Source organism: Typopeltis vanoorti, chromosome 14 (genome assembly GCF_054136105.1).
Source record: "Typopeltis vanoorti isolate ZY-2024b chromosome 14, IOZ_Tvanoo_1.0, whole genome shotgun sequence".
In the NCBI taxonomy this organism is placed as follows: domain Eukaryota; kingdom Metazoa; phylum Arthropoda; class Arachnida; order Uropygi; family Thelyphonidae; genus Typopeltis; species Typopeltis vanoorti.
Window position 1 is genome coordinate 65,212,273 of NC_143562.1, and position 21,647 is coordinate 65,233,919.

General features: G+C 35.9%; 1 protein-coding gene across 6 annotated transcripts in view; it reads right to left on the minus strand.

Annotated features, from left to right (window-relative positions):
• Positions 1–21,647, minus strand: part of LOC150099548 (uncharacterized) — a 569,663-nt gene that overhangs the window by 249,573 nt on the left and 298,443 nt on the right. For all 6 annotated transcript variants that reach the window (XM_090403425.1, XM_090403424.1, XM_090403426.1 and 3 more), the window contains one exon: positions 7,665–9,147. In XM_090403425.1, the coding sequence (XP_090259551.1) occupies positions 7,665–9,147 (1,483 nt within the window). The remainder of the gene's footprint in view (positions 1–7,664; positions 9,148–21,647) is intronic.

The following is a 21,647-nucleotide window of genomic DNA, read 5'->3' on the forward strand; positions in this document are numbered from 1 at the left end:
TAGATATTTGATTGCAGATAGAAAAATACTAAGCTCTGAAATGATTCAACAGCTAGATATAATAGACTAGACTTTAAAAGAAATAGCAATATCTTAAAGGAACTTGAGGTGATATCTGTTTTAGACTAGATCAATCTTTACAGAGTGAGATGGAGTCAACATACAGAAAGAATGAGTGAAAGAAGACTCCCCAAAGAGAGAGAGATACAGAGATAAAGACCTCAAGGGAGAAAGTATAGAGGACAGCCTTTGAAAAGATGGGAAAAGCCTGTAACAGGCCATTATTGGAAAGGAAGAGAAAAACTATGTCCTTAGGAAATTTTTAAAAATTTTATGAAAAACATATTGCAATTCAATTTGTATGAAATTTATAACACATTTTTTGCAAAATATAATATATTAGTATGCTGGCAATGAATTTGTCCACATTTGGCTGTAGTCATGAAAAGTTTTTCATATACAGGTAAAAATGTAGTTTGTCCTTAGCTTTTAGATACCAGTGTAATTCTTTCGTGAAACACCTTGCTCCAAATCCATTAAGCACAGGTCTTATAGAGTTCAACTATTCATCAAATTCAGTCCATCATCATTATATATTTATTCACTGGTCATCCATACGGCATCCACAGATGCCGTATGGTCACTCCAATGCTCGGTGATGTGCCATACCAGGCCGCATCATGTAGTATTGTTGTATGCTTTAGGAGTTGCCAAACGGTGTGCCACCTTTTTATTAAATTACTCTGGATTTAGAGAAAGATGTTGAAAGTTTATTTTTCACTTGGTTAGACTATAATAAATTTAGTTTAATCCTTTATCCAAGTGTGAACAAACAAAGTTTGCACCTGAAAGTATCTTCAGGACTGGGGTAAGGTGATACAACACCGGGCAACTCGTTGCAAAGGTGGAGCAAGTTAACATCACTCCTATCTCAGTATCTCCCATAAAAAGGTGGTACACTGTTTGGCAACTCCTATAGGTAGAGATGACCTTGCTAATGCTTCTGCCTGGTATCTCCACTTGGGCCTTGCTCCCACTGAAGAGACCTCAATAAAGGTCAAAACTAGTCTGGGCAGTGGCCCTTCCCTTAATGCATAACATTATACATATACATATCCGCAAGGAGATGTGTTTTGCATTTAGGAGATACTGAGATAGGAGTGATGTTAGCTTGCTCCACCTTTGCAACGAGTTTCCAGGTGTTGTACCACCTTACCCCAGTCCTGAAGATACTTTCAGGCGCAAACTTTGTTTGCTCACACTTGGATAAAGGATTAAACTAAATTTATTATAAACAAGTAGGGAAAAGTAAACATCCTCACCTAACTCCTTTTCCAACCTGAAGCCAGTCAGTTAATCCAACACTTGTTCTTACCATGGCTTGCTTCCTGTACAAGTTGGCTATCAACCTGATAGTGTGTTGAGGAAAACTTTTTTTTTTTTTTCATTACTTCCTACGGTTTCACATGCTCAACAGAGAAAAAAGCTTTAGAGTAGTCTAAAAAGCACATTACCAGAGGAAGTCTAAATTCTATACATTTTTTATGATCTGTCTAAGGCAGTGATTTTTAACTTTTTCATAATATGGCACACCTAGACTAATTATCAAAATTCTGCTGCACACTAAAAAATATATTCTTTTAATTTTAATTTTTTTGATAATCTGCCAAAAAATAGGCATAATTTTGATTGATTTACACACACAAGATATTAATAATAGTAATTACTTATACTTTTTGCTCCAAAAAAATATAAACTATATTTTTGATATTTTGATAAGAAAAACAATACTGAAAATTATTTTTAAAAATTTTTATTGATTTTTTTCAAATGAAAATATAATATCCATGTTAAAGGAATACTATTGAATAAAATTAACTGAATGAAAAAAAAAAACAATAAAAGAACTCTTACCAGTTACCTTAAAAATAAGAGAATTAAATGAAGTTATTTGTGAACACACTTATCAAAAGATTAAAGCTAATTAACACTTAAACTGATTCACCAACCTTAAGTTTCGTAAAATATAAATAAGGGAGCTTCAGGTGCGGATGGAAGACCAGACACTAATAAATAAATGGGCAAATTACGACATTATTTCTTTCAATTAATTTGTTTTCACAAATCTCGGGGCACACCTGAAGACCTCTCGCGGCACACCAGTTGAAAATTGCTGGTCTAAGGCAAAGGATCAGAACCTTTGCTTTAGACAGATAGGGCCTCAATCCTATTTAACATGATCTTCAATAAAATTTTGTTGCATGAATGAGATATTAAACTAATAGTTCTACAGCGCTTGCAAGCCTTCATATCTCCTTTCTTATGTCTCCTTCTCTCCCGTAGTCCTAAATGGACCGTTGAGTCATTCATGGCTGATAGGTGATATTCTTTGTTCTCCTCCAATCATCTTGGTCTCTTGTTCTTGATGTCAGTTGAGAAAGGGAGGAATTTGTCCATTTTTTGATGTTATCAGTCCATTTTAATCGAGGTCGGCCCCTAACCCTTGGTCCCAGAATGATTCCTTCTAGTGTTTGCTTTGGAATGCCATTAGCCCTCTCCACATGTCCGAATCATTTCATCTGTCTTCTTCTGATGACTGTCAGAATATTTTCCCTTCTTCTCCCGTCTATTGAATCAATCAGTTTTCGGACATTTCCATTGGTTTCGTGAGTGGTATAGGGAATTCTCAAAAGTCCTTCTTACCAGTTTTCAATTTCAAAATAAGTTTTCATTTCAAAAGACGGGAGTCTCCTCTCATCTTCCCTCAATAACGTCCAGGCCTCACAACCATACAAGAGGATAGAATTCACCAAGGTGTCAATTAGTCTTAGTCTGGTTGTGATTGCTATTTTGTTATCTCCCCACAATGGTTTTAACTTCTATAGGGCCACAGTTGCCTTAGCAATTCGGTATTTAATGTCGGTTTTTGAACGACCATCATGACTCAACGTACTTCCTAGATAAGTGAACTTATTTACATTCTCAATTTGTTCATTGCCAATTTGTATCTTTAAGAATTCAATGTCTGATTTTGAGGTTATCATTGTTTTTGTTTTTTGTAGGTTTATGTATAATCCATATTTTTTTAATGTTCTGAAAACGCGACTGGTAATTCTTGTAATTCTTCTTCACTTTCTGCCAGAAGATCGATATCATCTGCAAAACGCAAGTTATTTATTCTTAGTCCACCAACTACTATTCCAGTGTCATATACATGAAGAGCTTCATCTATGACATATTCCAGAAAACAATTAAAAAGAAGAGGGGACAAGATGCATCCCTGTTTTACCCCTCGTTCTGGAACGGTTCACTGCTGTAATTTTTAATTTCAATTCTCATAACAGATGAGGAATAAAGAGATTTAATAATCCTAATGATTTTGTTGTCAATGCCATAATGTTCTAAAATTTTCCATAATGCCTCATGCCATATTGAGTCAAAAGCTTTTTGAAGGTCTAAAAAGTTGTGACAGATTATTTTGTTATGTTCTATGTATTTTTTGCCTGGTATGTGTGTTGTAAAAATATGGTCGATTGTACTTCTGGACTTTCGGAAATCTGCTTGTTCATCTGATAGTCTGCTTTCTATTTTCTTTTCAATTCTTGACAATAGTATTTTTAACAGGATTTTGCTTGGATGACTAATAAGGCTTATTATTCTGTAGTTGCTTCATTTATTGCTGTTTCCCTTTTTAGGAATAGGTACAAGGACAGAAGTCTGCCAATCAGAAGGTCAAGTCTCTGTGTTCCATACATCCTGGAATAAATTTAGCAAGGTGTCAATGATGATGTCACTTCCTTCGTGTATCAGTTCCATTGTAACACCATCAATTCCCGGTTATTTTCCTATTTTTGAGGAGCTAACTGAGCAATGACTTCTTTTAATATCGGGTAATCTTCTTCCTCCGAACCTTCTGGCAAAATTCTGTCCAAAATATCGTCAGTCAGTTGAGGGTCCTTTTGAAAAAGCTTGGTTGCATAACATTTCCATCTATCAAACTATTTTCTGGTTATCCGTAATAGGAGTTTCATCTTCTATGCTCCAATTGATTGCAGTAAAAGGTTTTTGGTTAACTTATTGATAATTTAAAAAGCACTTTTAGAATTATTTTTATTTAAGTCCTTTTCTATATTTTTGCATTCATCTAATATCCACAAGTTTTTAGCATGTTTGATTTCTTTTTTTTAATAATCACAGTAATATTTTTATACTGTTCTCTATTATCACTGCTATTAATATGAGATTTCAAATATCTTCTTTCGTCGCATAGGTCCAATATATTTTTGGTTATCCATGGTTTATTTATTTTCCTTTTGTATCCAAGGATTTCTTCAGCTGTCTCAGTTATCTTTTGTGAGAAGTATTTGGTTTTAGATTCGATATTATTATATTTCTTGAAGCTTGTGTCAAAAGTTTGTTTTAATTTGTATTTATATAGTATATTTATTTGGGGATCTTTTAATTTTTCTATATTATATCTTTTACAAGTTGATTTTGTAGGTAATATTTCTCTCATTTTCATATTCACAGTTGTGATGACCATGTTGTGGTCGCTGCCAATGTCGGCTCAGAATGGTAATATTTAGGAAACGATCTGGTTCTTATGAGGTTGATGGAGCTTTTAAATCTTGTGCTTACAACGATAAAGTCAGTTTGGTTGTGTGTTTTACCATCAGGGGAGGTCCTTTCTTATGCAGTGGTATGAAACCGACTTTCCAGTCTCTAGGCCATGATCCTGTCTCCCCATATATTCTTGTAATCAGTCTATGAAACACCTTATCCCTCCATTCCCTGTGGCCTTAATTAACTCTGCTGGGATTCCATCTGCGCCTGGGGCCTTATTGCTGTTAAGCTGTTAAATGCAGTCCATAGCTCTACAAACTGTATTATTCCTTCTGCGAAATCTATGCAAATGACTATTTGCAGTCATGCCCCCCCTCCTCCTCAACGTGCCTCTATCACACTGCGGGAGCAGGCTCACAATCTTTACTCTCTGTTCTTGTTCATTTCTTCCAATGATTCTTTCATATCTTCTCTTTGCCATGCATTTTACTTTTCAAATCTTTTTGCCTGCCAAAATAATCAAACTCTTTCACTTTATTTCTTTGTATCCTAAACACCTCACCATTATCATTAATTTTCATGACAGGGAAACAAAGTTTTGGTCACACTCTCATTACACACTCCTCTGATCAGAAACACCATATAAAAAACTTTCTCCTATTCTCCTTCTCCCATACATTCGTTTTTCTTACTTTGCACCTTTTCTTTCTTTCTCTTCTCAGCTCTACCACTCACCTGATGTTTCTGCAATCATACAAGATCATGGTTTATCCTGTGAGCAACTGGCACTCACTATCAAAACACTCTTTACATATTCTCTCACCAGTCTCACCTACCTTCCAAAATCTTTCACCTTTCATAATGATTACACACACACACACACACACACACACACACACACCACTGGAAAAAAAAAAAAACTCTCTCATATCAAGTTCTCCAACAAAGACATCTCGGCCACCATTGTTCTGTTCTCCTAACTAAATCCAGTACAAATCTGCATGATTAAATGCTATAATAAGTTTTGGGATAAAAATCAGAAGTAAAAAGACACAAACTATAAAAATGGTTCAACAAAAAAAAATATTAATTCATTCTCAATGGACAACCTATAGAACATGCAAAATAATTCAGGTACAATTTAGGTACAGTTAGTTAGTTAGGTACAATTTTTAGTAAAGATAGCAATTTAAATTTGAAAACACTGTAATAAAATAACCTAAATAAAATAAAAAAGTTAATATCGCAAGCAGCCAGCTGAATAAATTAATATGAAATAAGAGATAAATTTGCAAAAACACTAAATTAGCTGAAAGAGGAGCTTATGTGATGGTGGTGGAACCAATAATCAATTATTGGACCACATATCTGTAGTTCTGAAGTAAATTAGGAAAGCAATCAAATGGCATTGCTTTCTAATGAAAATATTTGAAAGAAGCCTGATACAGTTAACATTGAAGAATGTATGAGCAGAGCTAATCTAAGATGGTGTAGCCACTAACTGAACGGGAGAGAGCAAATGTTGACAAAAAAGATGTTTAATAATGGATTGGTCCATAAAAAAACCTAGAGGAAGTTTAGGATAAAAGTAAATAATGTAAAAATCCGAAATATCAGATACCTGATTAATTTTGAAGAATACCGTTGAAAAATGTACACTTAATTATGGTCTTGGATATTGATGGCAAATTAACGTAAAGAATTCACATGTAGATATAATCTACACAGTTCACACAATGAAGTTTAAAATATTACTAGGTAAATTGTAAAAATTAAGCACTGATTAACTTTTCAATGTTTAAAAAAAAAACAATGAAAAACATATTTCCAAATTGCAAAAGAGGCGAAAGAGAGATTGGTTAAAAGTTATGACAGTAGCTTTGGCAAGAGACCGGAAAGCTTAACTATTATTTGAAAATGATACAAGTTTTTTGCTTTTAGCAAATTAAGTTTATGTAATTAAGAGTATCTAAATATGAAAATACTGAGGTTTTATACTAACTCTATAAAAATAGATACTATAGTTATGTGGTTGAACAGTGATGTTTTCAAACTATTTCTAAGTACTGCAAAGTGCTTTCATCTTAGCAGCTTTTAATTCTTCATATTACTTGAAGACTCTGTATGCACTTCATGCTTGTTCTATAGTTCTACATCTAAGCTTTCTTCACTGAAATCCTTAAATGCTTGATAACTTCAAATCACTCTTATTAACCATTGGCAAAACTAACACACACACTACACTCACAATATCTTTCATGAAGGATGCTGCCAAATCCATAACTCAATCCTTGTATTCATTCTGTCGCACACACAAGGATAGTTATTCCTTGCAACTGAAGGAACTCATTTTCTTAGTATGTTGTTTCTCTAAATCAATATGTTTGCATAGCACCATGTTACTGTGTACTACATGTCCCTTTTACATGAATGTTATTTATATTCCATAATATAAGCATCCACATAAGCCAAGGAATTTATTAAGTGGTTAGCTAAGATACCCAATGACTTTTCTCACAATGTATATATGTTCCTCTCCTTTTCTACTTTCTATAAACATCAATCTTAAAATTTTAACTGAAAATCAGCATATTACAACATATTCACAACTCTGCATTTTCGTGCAGAGTTGTGAATGATTGGAATGCTTTGCCTGAGAATATGGTGTCTGTAAAGAGTTTGAATGTGTTTAAAACATGGTATGATGAGCTGTGTGTGTGATAAAAGGACTTCCCAGAGTCTTTGACTCTGTGAGGTCTTGGGGTGGTAATAATAATAATAATAATAATAATAATTACAAGCAGAAGTAAAATCTCTAGACAATATCTTTTAATGAAGTGGATAAAGCTGCTAAGCTTCAAAAAGTCACATACTGTTTTTTTTTTTTTTTTGATGATATTCACAACGTTGAGAATTCCCCAAACTCCTCCTCCTCCTTCATAAATTATAATGAACAAAGCACTTTACATCAGATCACAAGTTAACTTGTAACTCAGCTTTTTGCAATTTTAAAAGTACAACTGAATTCAGAGAAAATTACTTTTTAAGTTTAAAAGTTATTTAAAAAACAAAAGTAAGTTGAAATGATAAAAACTACTTACTTTTTACTAAGATGCCTTGAGACATCTGACTTCTTAAACCCTTCAAGATAATAAAGCCTCTTAGCAAGCCGAGATGCAGAAGGCATATCAACTGCCTTTGGACTATAATGAAAACTATGAAGACTGTCTATATCTGATTCATCATCTGTTGGGGGTGATGGGCTATGATGAGGGTCCTCATCAACAGTTGATGTATCATCGTCACACTTTTCTCTCTGTTCTTGCTTTTCATCTGCTGTTGGCACATATTGTGTATTATTTTGAATCCTGTCATTTTTTGACAGAGATACACTCCTAGTTTCTGAAATTGTTTTCTCTGGAAACACTTTCACATATATTTTATTTTCATCTACAATAATGTTTGTTACACCATCCTGCTTCGGTTGGATAGTTCGTGGTACCTGTCTCTGCTTAGTACTTGTGGAAAACATTGTTTCAAGTTGAGCTTCGGACTCTTCTTTGACTAGCTCGTGATTGATAACAGTTTCTTTTGTATCTAGTTGTGCAACCCAAACTTCGTCTCGCAAAGGTTCTTCAGATGGAGAATGATTTTCAATTGGTGAACCTAGTTCAGACTCACTTGGAGGTAAGTGATTTCTGTCTCCACCGTTCTCATAGGGTTTACTATCCCTGTATTTTGATGGAATGTTTGTTTGGTCACCACTGTCTTGTGAAAAATATGACTTCTTTTTAGGACTGATTATCTTTGAAGGAGAATCTGTTTTACTGGAAGAAGAAGAAAAACTTCTTGGAGAAGTTGGGCTACTACAAGTTGGGCTGGATGGTGTTTTCTCCTCCAATGGCACAGGTGCATTATAAGTCCAAACTATTCTATCATTAGCTGAATTATCATGCTTAGTGTCCAAAAGTGTATGAAGTGATGTGGTTATATCATCTTCAATGTCTATATCCACAGCAGCTACAGAAGCATTCTGCAAATGATCTTCACTTTTTGATGTTCGCACAAAGTTACTGCTATAGCTATAATTTCCCTTTTTCTCAGCCACTGGGCTGCGAAAATTAGATGCTTCTCGCTTTGGGGCTTTATTTCTAATCCTGAAGTCTCCTTCTTCAGGACTTGCAGGTGTTGAGGACTGACCAAATGGTAAGTTATCTACTCTTTTATTTGAAGGCAACACAAAAGGAGAATTGCTTGTTTTGGCATTAAGATTAATAATTAAATCACCAGTCATCATAAATGTCTCAAACCTTGGCTGGGGTTGCCTGGTTTGAGATTTTGCAGATTTGACACTGTCCGTGTCTGAATCACTGTGATGAATATTTGGTTCATTTCTAGGTGAAGGAGGGATGTTTTCATAATTTTCTTTATCACCATTTGTTTCTATGTGCTTGGAATGATTTTTATAAGGATGAATGTTATTTGTCACTGCATCACGATTTTCATGGGCTCTTGCATGTCTTGCTGCTTCCAGTTCATTAGAGGCCGCCATGTGTCTCTGCACCCTTTCCTTAATGGAAGTGTCTAATGGAAAAATAAAGAAAAGCAAAAGTAAACAATGTGCACATTTGCAATATGGGTGTAGCCAATCATCAATCATAACACTAAATACCACAGTTTAGATATACTAAACAGAATACTCAGCAGTGATAAAGTAGTAATAATAAAGGGATATTAGCAATTGGAAAATGTAACAGTAATGGTAAACACTCAGTGTACTAAACAAGTCATTTTCTACTTGGGTGGTGAAATGCAATGACATTTATATTGTGATATACTGAAATAAATATGAAAATTAACAAATACAAAAATCAGGAATAAATATGAAATTTCCTATAAAAAAGAGAGTTAGAGAGCTACCATTTCATCAAAATTGAAGACATTGGTGCAAAATGGAGGCAGCTCCATTTTCAGTTTTTGTGTTATAGGTTGAGTTTTAGATTATGAAAATTGAGTTATACGTTGCATGTATGTAAAACGATCACTGAACAAATTGGCATAAGAACAAGGCAGCTCCATTAAGTCAGTGCAGAATTATGATTATAGTACTTGCACCCCACAACTAATGTTCATGATTTCTTGTATATATTTCATTAAGATTAACAATTAAATCACATCATCATAAATGTCTCAAACCTTGGCTGGGGTTGCCTTTGAGATTTTGCAGATTTGACACTGTCCATGTCTGAATCACTGTGATGGATATTTGGTTCATTTCCATTAATTTTCATAAAACTATGTTATTTGATATTTTCTGATATAATCCCATATAGTAATAAATAGTCTTGTGACAACATGTTGTTACTTGTTTTAATTATTTACCTTAGATTAGTACATTTGTACAATTAGCACAAAGGGGCAGCTCCAAATTTTGAAAACTCATCCATCTCTGAGGAAACACAGATTTTACTTCAATAACACTGCTCAAATGTGAAGAGTGTTTGCTTGGAGGAATGATAGAAAGTATGGCTATGGCAATTAAGCGGGGTGAAAGGATGGATGAGATGATTGTGAGTACGAATGACTTGAGAGGCAGTGAAAATCAGGTGGCAAGCGATCTGAGACTCATGCTTGAGGTTGTACAAAAGAAAATGCAGAGAGGAAAGTGTGTGTGTGTCTGTGATAATGATGAGCTGAGCAGAAGAGCAGTAATAACGAATAGCATAATAGCTAGAATGTTCAGAAGAGAGGATTGGAATATGTGAATGCTTGGAGGGCATTTGAGAACAGAAAAGAACTCTATGTGAGAGACTGCTTACATTTGAATGAGGAAGGATGTAGGCATCTGGAGAGATTGCTGTTTCTGAACAAGTCGGTGTGTCAATGCAGGGAAACTAGAATTCCCAGGGTGGATGGTATTAAGGGTGGCCTCTTGTGGGAATGGATACTTAGGGGAAGGGGAACAACATCAGATAACACTGAGTCCAGTAGAGTCTGGAGGGGATAATGATAGGTATAGAAGCAATGACATTTTTATGCTTTATACTAATGCCAGGAGTATGCTGAATAAAGGAGATGAATTGGTGGCGCTGATAGCATCAGCCTGGCCAAAGATTATTGAGATCTCTGAAATGTGGTTGACGGAAGATGATACAATAACAGGAATAGAAGTAGCAGGGTACAGCATTTTTCGGCAGGATAGGAAGGAAAAACGCAGTGGCGGAGTACTGCTTATGATAAATGATGACTTATGTCCTCTAATAGTGGAGGCTTTGGAAGGAAGTGACACTAATGGTTTTGAAAGCATAGTGTGAGGTAGAGGTGGACAAGATAGGATATTTAGTGGGATGTTGCTACAAGCCAAGGAGCACAGAGGGTGGGGAGCAGGAGATGTTTAGGCAGTTGGACTTGGCAAGTGCAAGAAGCATGATTGCTATGGGAAATTTTAACTACAGCAGTATAAGTTGGGAAGAGGAAAATGCATGTAGTAATAAGGGAATGGAATTTCTGGAATTCTTGAGGAACAGATTTCTTAGAGGAAACAAGAGTTTCAAGAGTTTTGGATTTGGTCGTAGCATCAGAAGAGCTGATAATAACTGAGATGACATCTCTCCCCCCAGTTGGAGAGAGTGACCATGTGGTTTTGACTTGGAAGATGAATAGGAATGCAGGAGTATCAAAGAAAAGGGAACATATGTGGAATTATAAGGCAGGTGATTATAACAGTCTTAGATATCAACTTGGGGCAGTTCCATGGAGGGCAGAATTGGAAGGCCAGGATACCATTGGTGCTTGGGAAATTGTGAAGGAATATTTGTTAGCAGCAATAGTAAGCTGCATTCCATGAGTGAAGAAGAGGACACAATTTGGTATAAAGTGGATGACAAACAATATCAAATAGGAACTGCAGGTGAAAAAGCGATTATGGCAGAGATATAAGAAGAGGGGTGCAGAGCAGATGCATGAGGAATATAAGACTCAGGCCAGGAGAGTGACTAATATGGTATGGAAGGAACAACTGGAATACGAGAAGAGTGCCAATCTCTTCTCATATTCCAGTGCGAAGATCCAAAGAAAATTCTAGGGAATTTTTTAGCTACATGGCCAGTAGGAAGAGAAATGATTGTGGAAGAATGACATTTTGGGATAAAAATGGGAATAGAGTGACTGATGCAGAGGATATAGTGGAGTTGTTCAATAAACATTTTATTGGAGAATTTCATCCTGGAGAAGTAAGTTTTAATACTAGAGAGATAGGGCAGGTTCGAGGTTTAGAGGTGCAAGAGGAGAGTGTGTTCCAAATATTGAGTACCCTGGATGTCAGTAAAGCTGTGGGACTGAATGGTATGTCACCACAGGTTTTGAGACAATGTGCTAAAGAACTGACAGCTCCGTTGACCTGGCTTTTCAATGAAAGTCTGGCTATGGGAGAGGTACCCAAGGAATGGAAGGAGGGTAAGACAGTATCATTGCATAAGGGTGGTAGGACTGGATGTGTCTAACTATAGGCCAGTTTGTGTTTCATCAGTAGTTGTTAAGATCTTGGAGAAATTAGTGAGAGATTGCATACAGTGTTGGACACATGAGGGTGATGTTATCTGTGAGAGTCAACATGGATTTGTTAAGGGGCACTCTTGCTTTATTAATATGATTGCCTTTTATAATAAAGTGACAAGAGCAGTTGATGAGGGATAGACATATACTGCCATTTTTTTGGATTTTGCAAAGGCATTTGACAGGGTGCCATATGATAAGCTGATATTTAAGTTGCAGCACATATTGGGTTAGTCAATTGGATTCAGGATTGGCTGTCTGATAGGTATCAGAGAGTTGTGTATGGTGGGGAAATATCAAGGAGACAAAAGGTTACGAGTGGGTTCCACAGGGACCAATACTGGGACCTGTATTGTTTAACCTTTATATCAATGATATTTTCAATGAATTGCAGGGAGATATTCAGTTGTTTGCAGATGATGTGAAGCTGGGAAGGGTTATTAGTAATAGTGCAGGTGCAGTAGTCATGCGAGAAGATCTGAATAAACTAGACAGATAGGAGAATGAGGGGGGGGGGGGTTATGCAGCAAAATGTAAAGGCTTGAAGTTTGGGATACATCAATGGGAGGCTGTATACTTGATTGGAAGAGCTGCATGGGAGCAAGTGGGGGAGACAAGAGATCTGAGGGTGAAGATTAATAGAAAACTGAAATTCAGGGAACATATTGCAAAGGTGGTGATGGTAACCCAGAGGATTGCTGCAATACTGAGACCTGCCGAGATAATAGAGTTATCGTTCCATTGTATAAGACCCTAATCAGACCACACTTAGATTATTGTTCTCAAATTTGATCACCAGGATTTGAAGGGAATAAATTAACTGTGGAAAGGATACAGAGGTGGATAACAAAGATGGTTTCAGGACTGTACAATGTTAGTTATGAGGATCGGCTGAGGGAATGTGGACTGCAGAGTTTGGTAGATAGAAGGAGAGGTGATATGATTGAGACTTTTAAACTGTTGAGAGGTAGTTACAGGGTTGACACTGGGGAGTTCTTTTGCTTGGTGGAATGGAACAGCGGGAAGAAGTGATGACAAGGGGCCATCCTTGGAAGTTGCAAAAGGAAGCTGTGAGAAGAGTGTGAGGAGTGGTTTCTTTGCATGGAGGGTGATTGAACCACGGAATGCATTGTCTGATAAAGTAGTGAGAGCAAGAATGGTCAATGAATTCAAGGAGTGGTATGATAGACTTTGTGTTTGCTAGGAAGGCCCTCCCACAATGAGTCTTTTGACTCCATGCAGGCCTGAATAATAATAATAATATGCATTCATGTGTATTCATATGTTGGCAAAAATGTTTCAAGTAACAGTCTAAAATATTTTTTTAGAAAAGTTTTTACTTAATTTCCAAAAGATGATAAAATTATAGCTTGCTGCAAAGTCTTTCATTATTTACAACAGCTCTAGAAGAAATTTTGAAAATTCTGGATTGGAAAAATAGAGGAATTATAGTAAACGAATTGAATACTGCTGTCACATTTGGAATGGGACCCCTAAGAGCTCCTTCAAAATGCTTAACTCAATACAGAGGAGGGCAACTGGATTGATTAATAACCCATCTCTTACCAACTCACTCCTCTCACTTTTACAAAGGTTTTTGATTTCTGCAATATGTGTATTCTATAAATATTTCCATGGAAAATGTTCATCTGAAATAGCATCAATGATTCTCTCACTCAGTACTAAGTCTGTTGAAACATGTGCAGCTGCCGCCAACCAACATCCTTTCACAGTACACCTTGAAGCCCCACAGAACAAGTTTCTTTTCCTCCTCCTTCATCCCTGCTGCTGGTGTATTATGGAACAGTTTTCTCCCTGATATGTTTCCCAAGGAATACAATATACAGGCTTTTAAATCAAATGTAAACAAGTTTTCCCTTTCCCAACCCACTAACCGTACACAGTACTAACATGCTAAAGTTTGATTAATCAACCTCTGAACTAAATAGAAAGAACTAAATTACCTATAATTACTGATGACAATGTTTTTTGAGGAACCGCTGGAAAAAAAAAAAAAAAAACTTTAACAAATGATCAATGAATAGAATCAGCAGAAAGTAAAAAAGAAAAGATTAAGTGTAAACAAAGAGAAAACAAAAATAATTCATAATAAATACATCACCAAAAAGTTAGTACAAGCAGAACACCTAAAAAATTTATATTGTAACCTCTTATGTTTACCTAGGACAAAGATCACAGTAGTGGGAGGGCTGCAGAGAAGAAATTATACATAGAATTCAACTAGGTAGGATAGCCTTTGGAAAACATGGTGAATCATTCAAAGAAAATATCTCTATCTGCTTTAAAAGAAAAAATATTTGACAGTTGTATACTTCCAGTCATGACATATGGAAGTGAAACATGGACTTTGGCTAAAAATTGACTAGAAAGTTGAGGATTACCCAGAGGAAAATGGAAAGATCAATACTCAGTATAACCTAAGTATTTCACTTTCTCTATAAAGTGCAATACTAAGGTCAGAGCTCAGACCAGGGTGAGAGACATTGTAGCAGCCATTAAAAGATCCAAATGGCAATGGGTAGGTAATGCTGCAAGTCGTAACACCCAAAATATGGAAGAAGTTGATATCTGAATGGTATCTTAGAGATGGAAAGAGAGAGAGCTACAGGAATACCCAAGTGAAGGTGGGATGAGATAAAAGAAATGACTGAAACTCGGTGGTATAGAAAAGTGCAATATAGTACTGAATGGAGGGAGAACTTCCAGCAGTGGACAGAAAATGGCTGATGAAGAAGAATGTATCCATAGAGCATAGACACACGAGTCTTCATAGGACAGTGAAGCAAGAGAAAAAAGACAGCAAGAGAAAAAAAAAAAAAAAAGTTTCTAGGAAGAAACTTTCATTCTTTTTTCATCCATTTGTTTGGTTAATTTTATATGTATCAGTTTGATACACAAGATGTAGAAGAACCTATAGAAGATTATTAGTGTATACAGAATGTAGGTGAGGATTAGGAAAGAAGAAATTCTGTTGACAATTCTTGAAAATCTGGAGGTTGTAATTAGTATTATCATTATTATATGACACCTCCAAGGAGTTCAAAGACTCATCGAGGGAGGGCACCTACTCTACAACTCACTGTCTCTACCACTTAATTCACCACGCACAACAAACAGCAACTACTATCATCATCTACACCGATGCCATCTACCACCCATCACCACCGCTAGTATTTTCACAGACAATCCCAAACATCCATGTCAACGACGGGATTCAAACCCACAGCCTTTTGGCTGGAGAGTGGATATGCTAACCACTCAGCCAACCAGGCCAGTAATTGTTTGGGAGCACTGAGGAAGGATGTCCTAGAGAACCTGACGTAGATGGAATACAAATGAAAAGTAGAAGCAAGTTCAGTACATTTATAGTTAGATTGAGAGTTTCATTGAAGAAAACATATTCAACTAAACCATGACCTGATGTGGCTATATGGCTTGTATACGTTTCTGTGCAAGTGAAACTAAGCTTTATCTGAAAAAAAAAAAAGTTTCACAGAACATTGTGTTTCTCCATTTTCCTCATGTGACTAACTTAAGTCATCTTATTTTATCATGTTTAGAAAAATTCTGGAACAATGAAAGCTTGTATTTATAGGGAAACATTTACTACTCAAACTTAAGCAAACATTGTATTGAAGGTCAAAATATTTCCAAATTCATGAAACACTTTTCTTGTTGGCTTTACTGAACTACACTGCATTGCAGCTCGGAGTTTGACATTTCTGAAAAATGAACACTATGTGCACGATTAGATATTCAATGTCATATTATATTGGTGGGATTATGCTTTCAACAACTGATGAGGCTTTGGAGTGTTAGTAGATAGCAAGCTGAAGTTCATGGGCCATGTAGCAAAGATTGCAAATACAACTCAAAATATAATTGCAATGCTGAAACAAATGTTCACATAAAGATAAGGATGTCATTTTGCCTCTTTACAAGGCCCTGATAAGACCTTACAAGTCTGGTCTCCTGGTTTCCATGGTGATTCTGATGACCACCCTCCAAGCAAAATATCTAGTTCAACAACCTTGTTAACCACACTCTTACACAATTTCTAGGGATAATCCCTTGTTCTCTTCCTTCCTGCACTCTGAGGAAAGAAAAAAAAAAGTCAGTAGTATCAATCATCCCATAGAAACCCCTTTAATAACTTACATGCTTCTATCATATCTCCTCTCTTACACCTATGAGCTAGTTTTTGGAGCCCACAGACCTGCAACAATCTTTGTTACTCGCTCTGGATCCTCTCCACACTTCTTTATCACCAAGAAATCCAGGTGACCAGATCTGTGCACAATAGTCTAGATGTGACCTTATAAAGTGGAACAATAATTTTCCTATCCCTGCTTGTTAGGGTGTTCTTCATGAACCATGTAATTTGATGTGCTGCACTGTTTTGAGTTTAGAGGGCATGCTGTCATCCTTGCAATATGCCCTCTAAACTTAAGTTCTCCGTAAACAACAATCCCCAAGTCCGTTGGCCTCATCAACTTCTTGCAGTTCAATTTCATTAATATAGTACACAGAATGTGATCACATCCTCCTGAAGTGCATCACTTTACACTTAGCCACTTTAAACTGACAGCCATTTACCTTTGCCCATACAGTAAGCATATTTAAGTCATCCCGCAAGATATCTACATCACACCTTCATTGACTATCACTCTTTCCAAATTGCATCATCAGCAAACAAGTGGATATTTCCTGTCAAATTATTTCCAATATCATTAATGTACAAATTAAACAACAGAAGACCAAGTACTAAGCCCTGAGGTACACAACTAGTCACCTGCCTGAACTCAGCTTCTCCATAAACCATTCTTTAATATCTGTCCATCAACCACTCTCTAATTCAAATCACCAGCTTCAGATCCATACATATTTGCTCCAATTTATGCAACAGAGTTGCATATGGAATCCTATCAAATGCCTTTTGCAAAGTCCAGCAGTATCGCCGAGTAAGGATTTCCTTCATCCAACTCCACTGTTACTTTATTATAGAAATTAAGTAAGTTACTAAGGTAAGACCAAATATATAATTTCTTGGTATCTTTAATTTATAGTATAACCAAGTGGAGAAACTTCCAACAACTGTCAATATACATGCTTTAGAATTGTATATATATTGCATATATACAATATTGTATATATATATATACAATAGTATATTGTAATTTTAGCCATTTATGGGTAAAATTACAAATATAGAATCTCTGCATTAAGAGGACAACTTGTGACACAAACACAAATAAACATGCATGGGTGGTGAACACATCACTGAGTACTGTTATAATGCAAGATGCAAATGATTCTTAATCATGTAGTGCTGTCATAGTAACCTGAACACTTCTTAGGGATACATATCAGGAGATCGATGATTATTATTACTGTTTCTCAAGGCCGGTTTGCCTGCTTTGCGGGATGAAAAACCCAGATAAACTAGGGAGAAAAACCCTACTGTCCATGCCCAAGACCGGCTAACTTGGCTATGGCTGAGGAAGATCCTTCAGTTCCTCACGTCACTGACGGGAATCGAACCTAGGACAATCCTTCCCCAAGCATATGGTTGCGAAGCGCACAGCCACTAGGCTAGTCGTGCGGACTTATTCATAAAATCAGCAGAATTCCAACTGCGTAGCTTGAATTATTTGAATTTAAAATTTTAATGCAAATAGTCCTAGCCATGAGGACGGAAGTGATCGTGTAATTAAACAGAAGCTGCCTTAATGGAATTCACTTGATGTTTGGAAACAGACACAATTTGTTTAAAACTTCCTTTGGTTTTTTTTAGTTACTGAACAATCACTTATACAATAGATCTGAACTTAACTTTGACAATACAGCTACAAAAATATAAAAGTTAAAAGCTGTAATCAATTTAGGGAAGAAAAAAAAAGTACCTCCTAAAAAAAACCCTTTTGAACCCCCCCCCCCCCCCAGATATGAATACCACACTTTGGGAAACACTGGCTTACACCAATAATTCTGTTTGGATATTATTATTTTTTTTTAATAATAATTCCACCCATGACAGTTTGAAAAACAGAAGGCACATTACTGCAATAGATCAGCTAAGGATTATATAACCTGACAACACTGCTAGAGAGAAAACATTTTCAAGACCTTCAAACAAGTACTATGGTGATCTCATAATGCGCAGCAAAAATAATCTTACAAACTAAATAGCAAACATCCATATCATGCTGGGATTTTCAAATCCACCACATTGATTGGAAAATAGAGTTGTTAACACCCAGAAAAGCAGTTAAGTTATGGCAATGAAACAAAAATTATAACATGTTTATATGTATGCACTGGTTGGAAAGAAGTCAACAGATACAACACGATACCCCTTGCCCCATGGGCAAAGGGTATCATGCCATGTAATAGGTCATGTGTTTGTAGCCAGTATAAATTCGAGGAATATGATGCTCCCAAGTCAGTGCAACTGTGTCTCCAGATGAAATGGTTGCAAGAAAGGAGCTAATGGAGTTTGAAAGAGGCATTGATGTTTTAAGGATACTTGTGACATAAAGACTGAATAATATATGCACATAAACATAAGAAAGATATTAATTAAATTAAGGGGATATTAGATCCCACATTGTTTTAAAACCGAATAAGAAACTCAAAGATTGGAATCAGAGAGTTTCATGCCGAATATAGTATATAGTATAAAAAACTATAAAAGTATCGGCGAATACTAGCACGAGCTAAATGCAAGTAGTCCTAGAATTTAGTACAAACATGGGCAACTCGTTGCAAAGGCGGGTAAAGTTCTGATTGTTATTCTTGGTATTTTCCATAATGTAAAAACACATTTCCTAGGAAATGTATGCTGTTATTACATTATGGTGGGAGGTCACTACCCAGACTGGTTTCAGCCTTTATTGAGGCTTCATCAGTGAGTAGCTAGACCAATTAATACCAAAGGGTATAGCGAAAAGAACTTATATACACTGCTATACGTATAGCGAAAAGAACTTGTATACTCTTTATATTTAAAGAGCCAACAGGCTTCATTTCGGTGATATAAACATTAATTAAATTAAGGAGATATTAGATCCCACATTGTTTTAAAACTGAAGAAACTCAAAGATTGGAATCAGAGAGTTTCACGGCGAATATAGTATAAAAAACTATAAGCGTATCAGCGAATACTAGCGTGAGCTAAACGCAAGTAGTCCTAGAACGTAGTACAAACATGGGCAACTCGTTGCTCTGATCGCTATTCTTGGTATTTTCCATAATGTAAAAACACATTTCCTAGGAAATGTATGCTGTTATTACATTATGGTGGGAGGTCACTACCCAATGGGCTTCAGCCTTTATTGAGGCTTCATCGGTGGGTAGCTAAACCAATTAATACCAAAGGGTATAGCGAAAAGAACTTATATACTCTGCTATACGAGTTGTCCAAAAGGTGCACCCATTAAGTTACTTAAATATAAAGAGCCAACAGGCTACATTACAGCGATATAAACTTATATGCTCTGCTATACGAGTTTAGCATTACTCGTATAGCAGATTTAAAATATCGTTTAAGTAAATAAGAAAGATATTTAATTAACCAAATATTTCGGTCTGGAAATAGCAGACCATCTTCAGTGGCACTACAAGAACAGTTTAAAAAAAAAAAAAAAAAATATAAGGTGGAATACTAACAATAGATCATTTAAAAATAGAACAAGCCGCGTGATGTTATATCACTAAGTATTAAAGGGAATATTTTTAAGCAGAGACATGATTGAAATAAAGATATTAATTAATAATATTAAATAACATAAAATTAATATGAATTAATGAGTTATCCTGATTAGACTTTCCCAGATTTTTGATATAGATATACAGTCATTCCGATTCAGGTTAGGATGGTGGAGTAAGGCCTCTACACTTTCTTTGAATAAACGTTCAAATTTATAACGGGATCTATGTAAGAGGCGAGTTTTTGACCAAAGGATGTTGTGGTTAGTTTCAATCCCGTGCTGAGCCAATCCAGATTTTTCAGGTTTGTTGTGATGAATGGAGGATTGATGTTCTTGGATTCTTTTTTGAAGAGAACGTCCAGTTTGTCCAAAATAGGAGAGATCACAGTTGCAAGGAATTTGATAAACTCCAGGGAGAGATATAGTTGAGCGTTTGTCTTTAGGAGAAGGGAAAATGGGAAGATAATTTGTTAATAGGTGAGTATGTAGCTGTTAACTCATATTTCTTCAGAATTCTTGCAATAGGTTCTGAAATCCCAGAGATGTAAGGAATTGGAACTCAACGTATTGAATCTTCGTTGTTTTGTGGTGGATTATAAGAATCGAGAAGATGTTGAGTACCCTTTTCGGAAAAGCCATCGAGTTTCATGTGTTGTTGGATAGTAGAAAGTTCTTTCTGTAGCAAATTAGAAGTAGAACAATTAGTTTTGGCTCTTCTGATAAGACATTTTATGATTCCTGTCTTTTGACAAGGATGATGGGCTGATTCTTTAAGAATATAACGACCTGTGGACATTGGTTTCCTGTAAACTGTAGTTGTAAGAGTATTTGAAGGTGACCGGATGAGGAGAACATCTAAAAACTATAAAACTATTCGATTTTGTAATACACTCTGGATATTTCTTATGTCAAAACAAATTTTACAGCCAAGTAGAAGGAACGGCCACGAGAAGTCCTCTCTCTCTCTCCTGCTTTAGCCAACTTTTATTTAGAACATCTAGAAAAAGTCCTCATCTATTTTCCCTCAACCATCCTTTTGGGTAAGATATAAAGATGACATCTTTACTGTATGGCCGCACAACAAAGACTCCTTACCTTCTTTTTTAAACAGTATCAATTCCTTACATCATCGTATAAAATTTACTATGGAAATGGAAGAAAACAACCAGTTATCTTTTTTAGACGTTCTCCTCATCCGGTCATCTTCAAATACTCTTACAACTACGGTTTACAGGAAACCAATATTCACAGGTCGTTATATATTGTTAAAGAATCAGCCCATCATCCTTGTCAAAAAACAGGAATCATAAAATTCTTATCAGAAGAGCCAAAACTAATTGTTTTGGCTCTTCTGATAAGAATTTTGCTACAGAAAGAACTTTCTACTATCCAACAACACATGAAACTCAACGGCTTTTCCGAAAAGAGTACTCAACATCTTCTCGATTCTTATAATCCACCACAAAACAACGAGGATTCAATATGTCGAGTTCCAATTCCTTACATCTCTGGGATTTCAGAACCTATTGCAAGAATTCTGAAGAAATATGAGTTAACAGCTACATACTCACCTATTAACAAATTATCTTCCCATTTTCCCTTCTCCTAAAGACAAACGCTCAACTATATCTCTCCCTGGAGTTTATCAAATTCCTTGCAACTGTGATCTCTCCTATTTTGGACAAACTGGACGTTCTCTTCAAAAAAGAATCCAAGAACATCAATCCTCCATTCATCACAACAAACCTGAAAAATCTGGATTGGCTCAGCACGGGATTGAAACTAACCACAACATCCTTT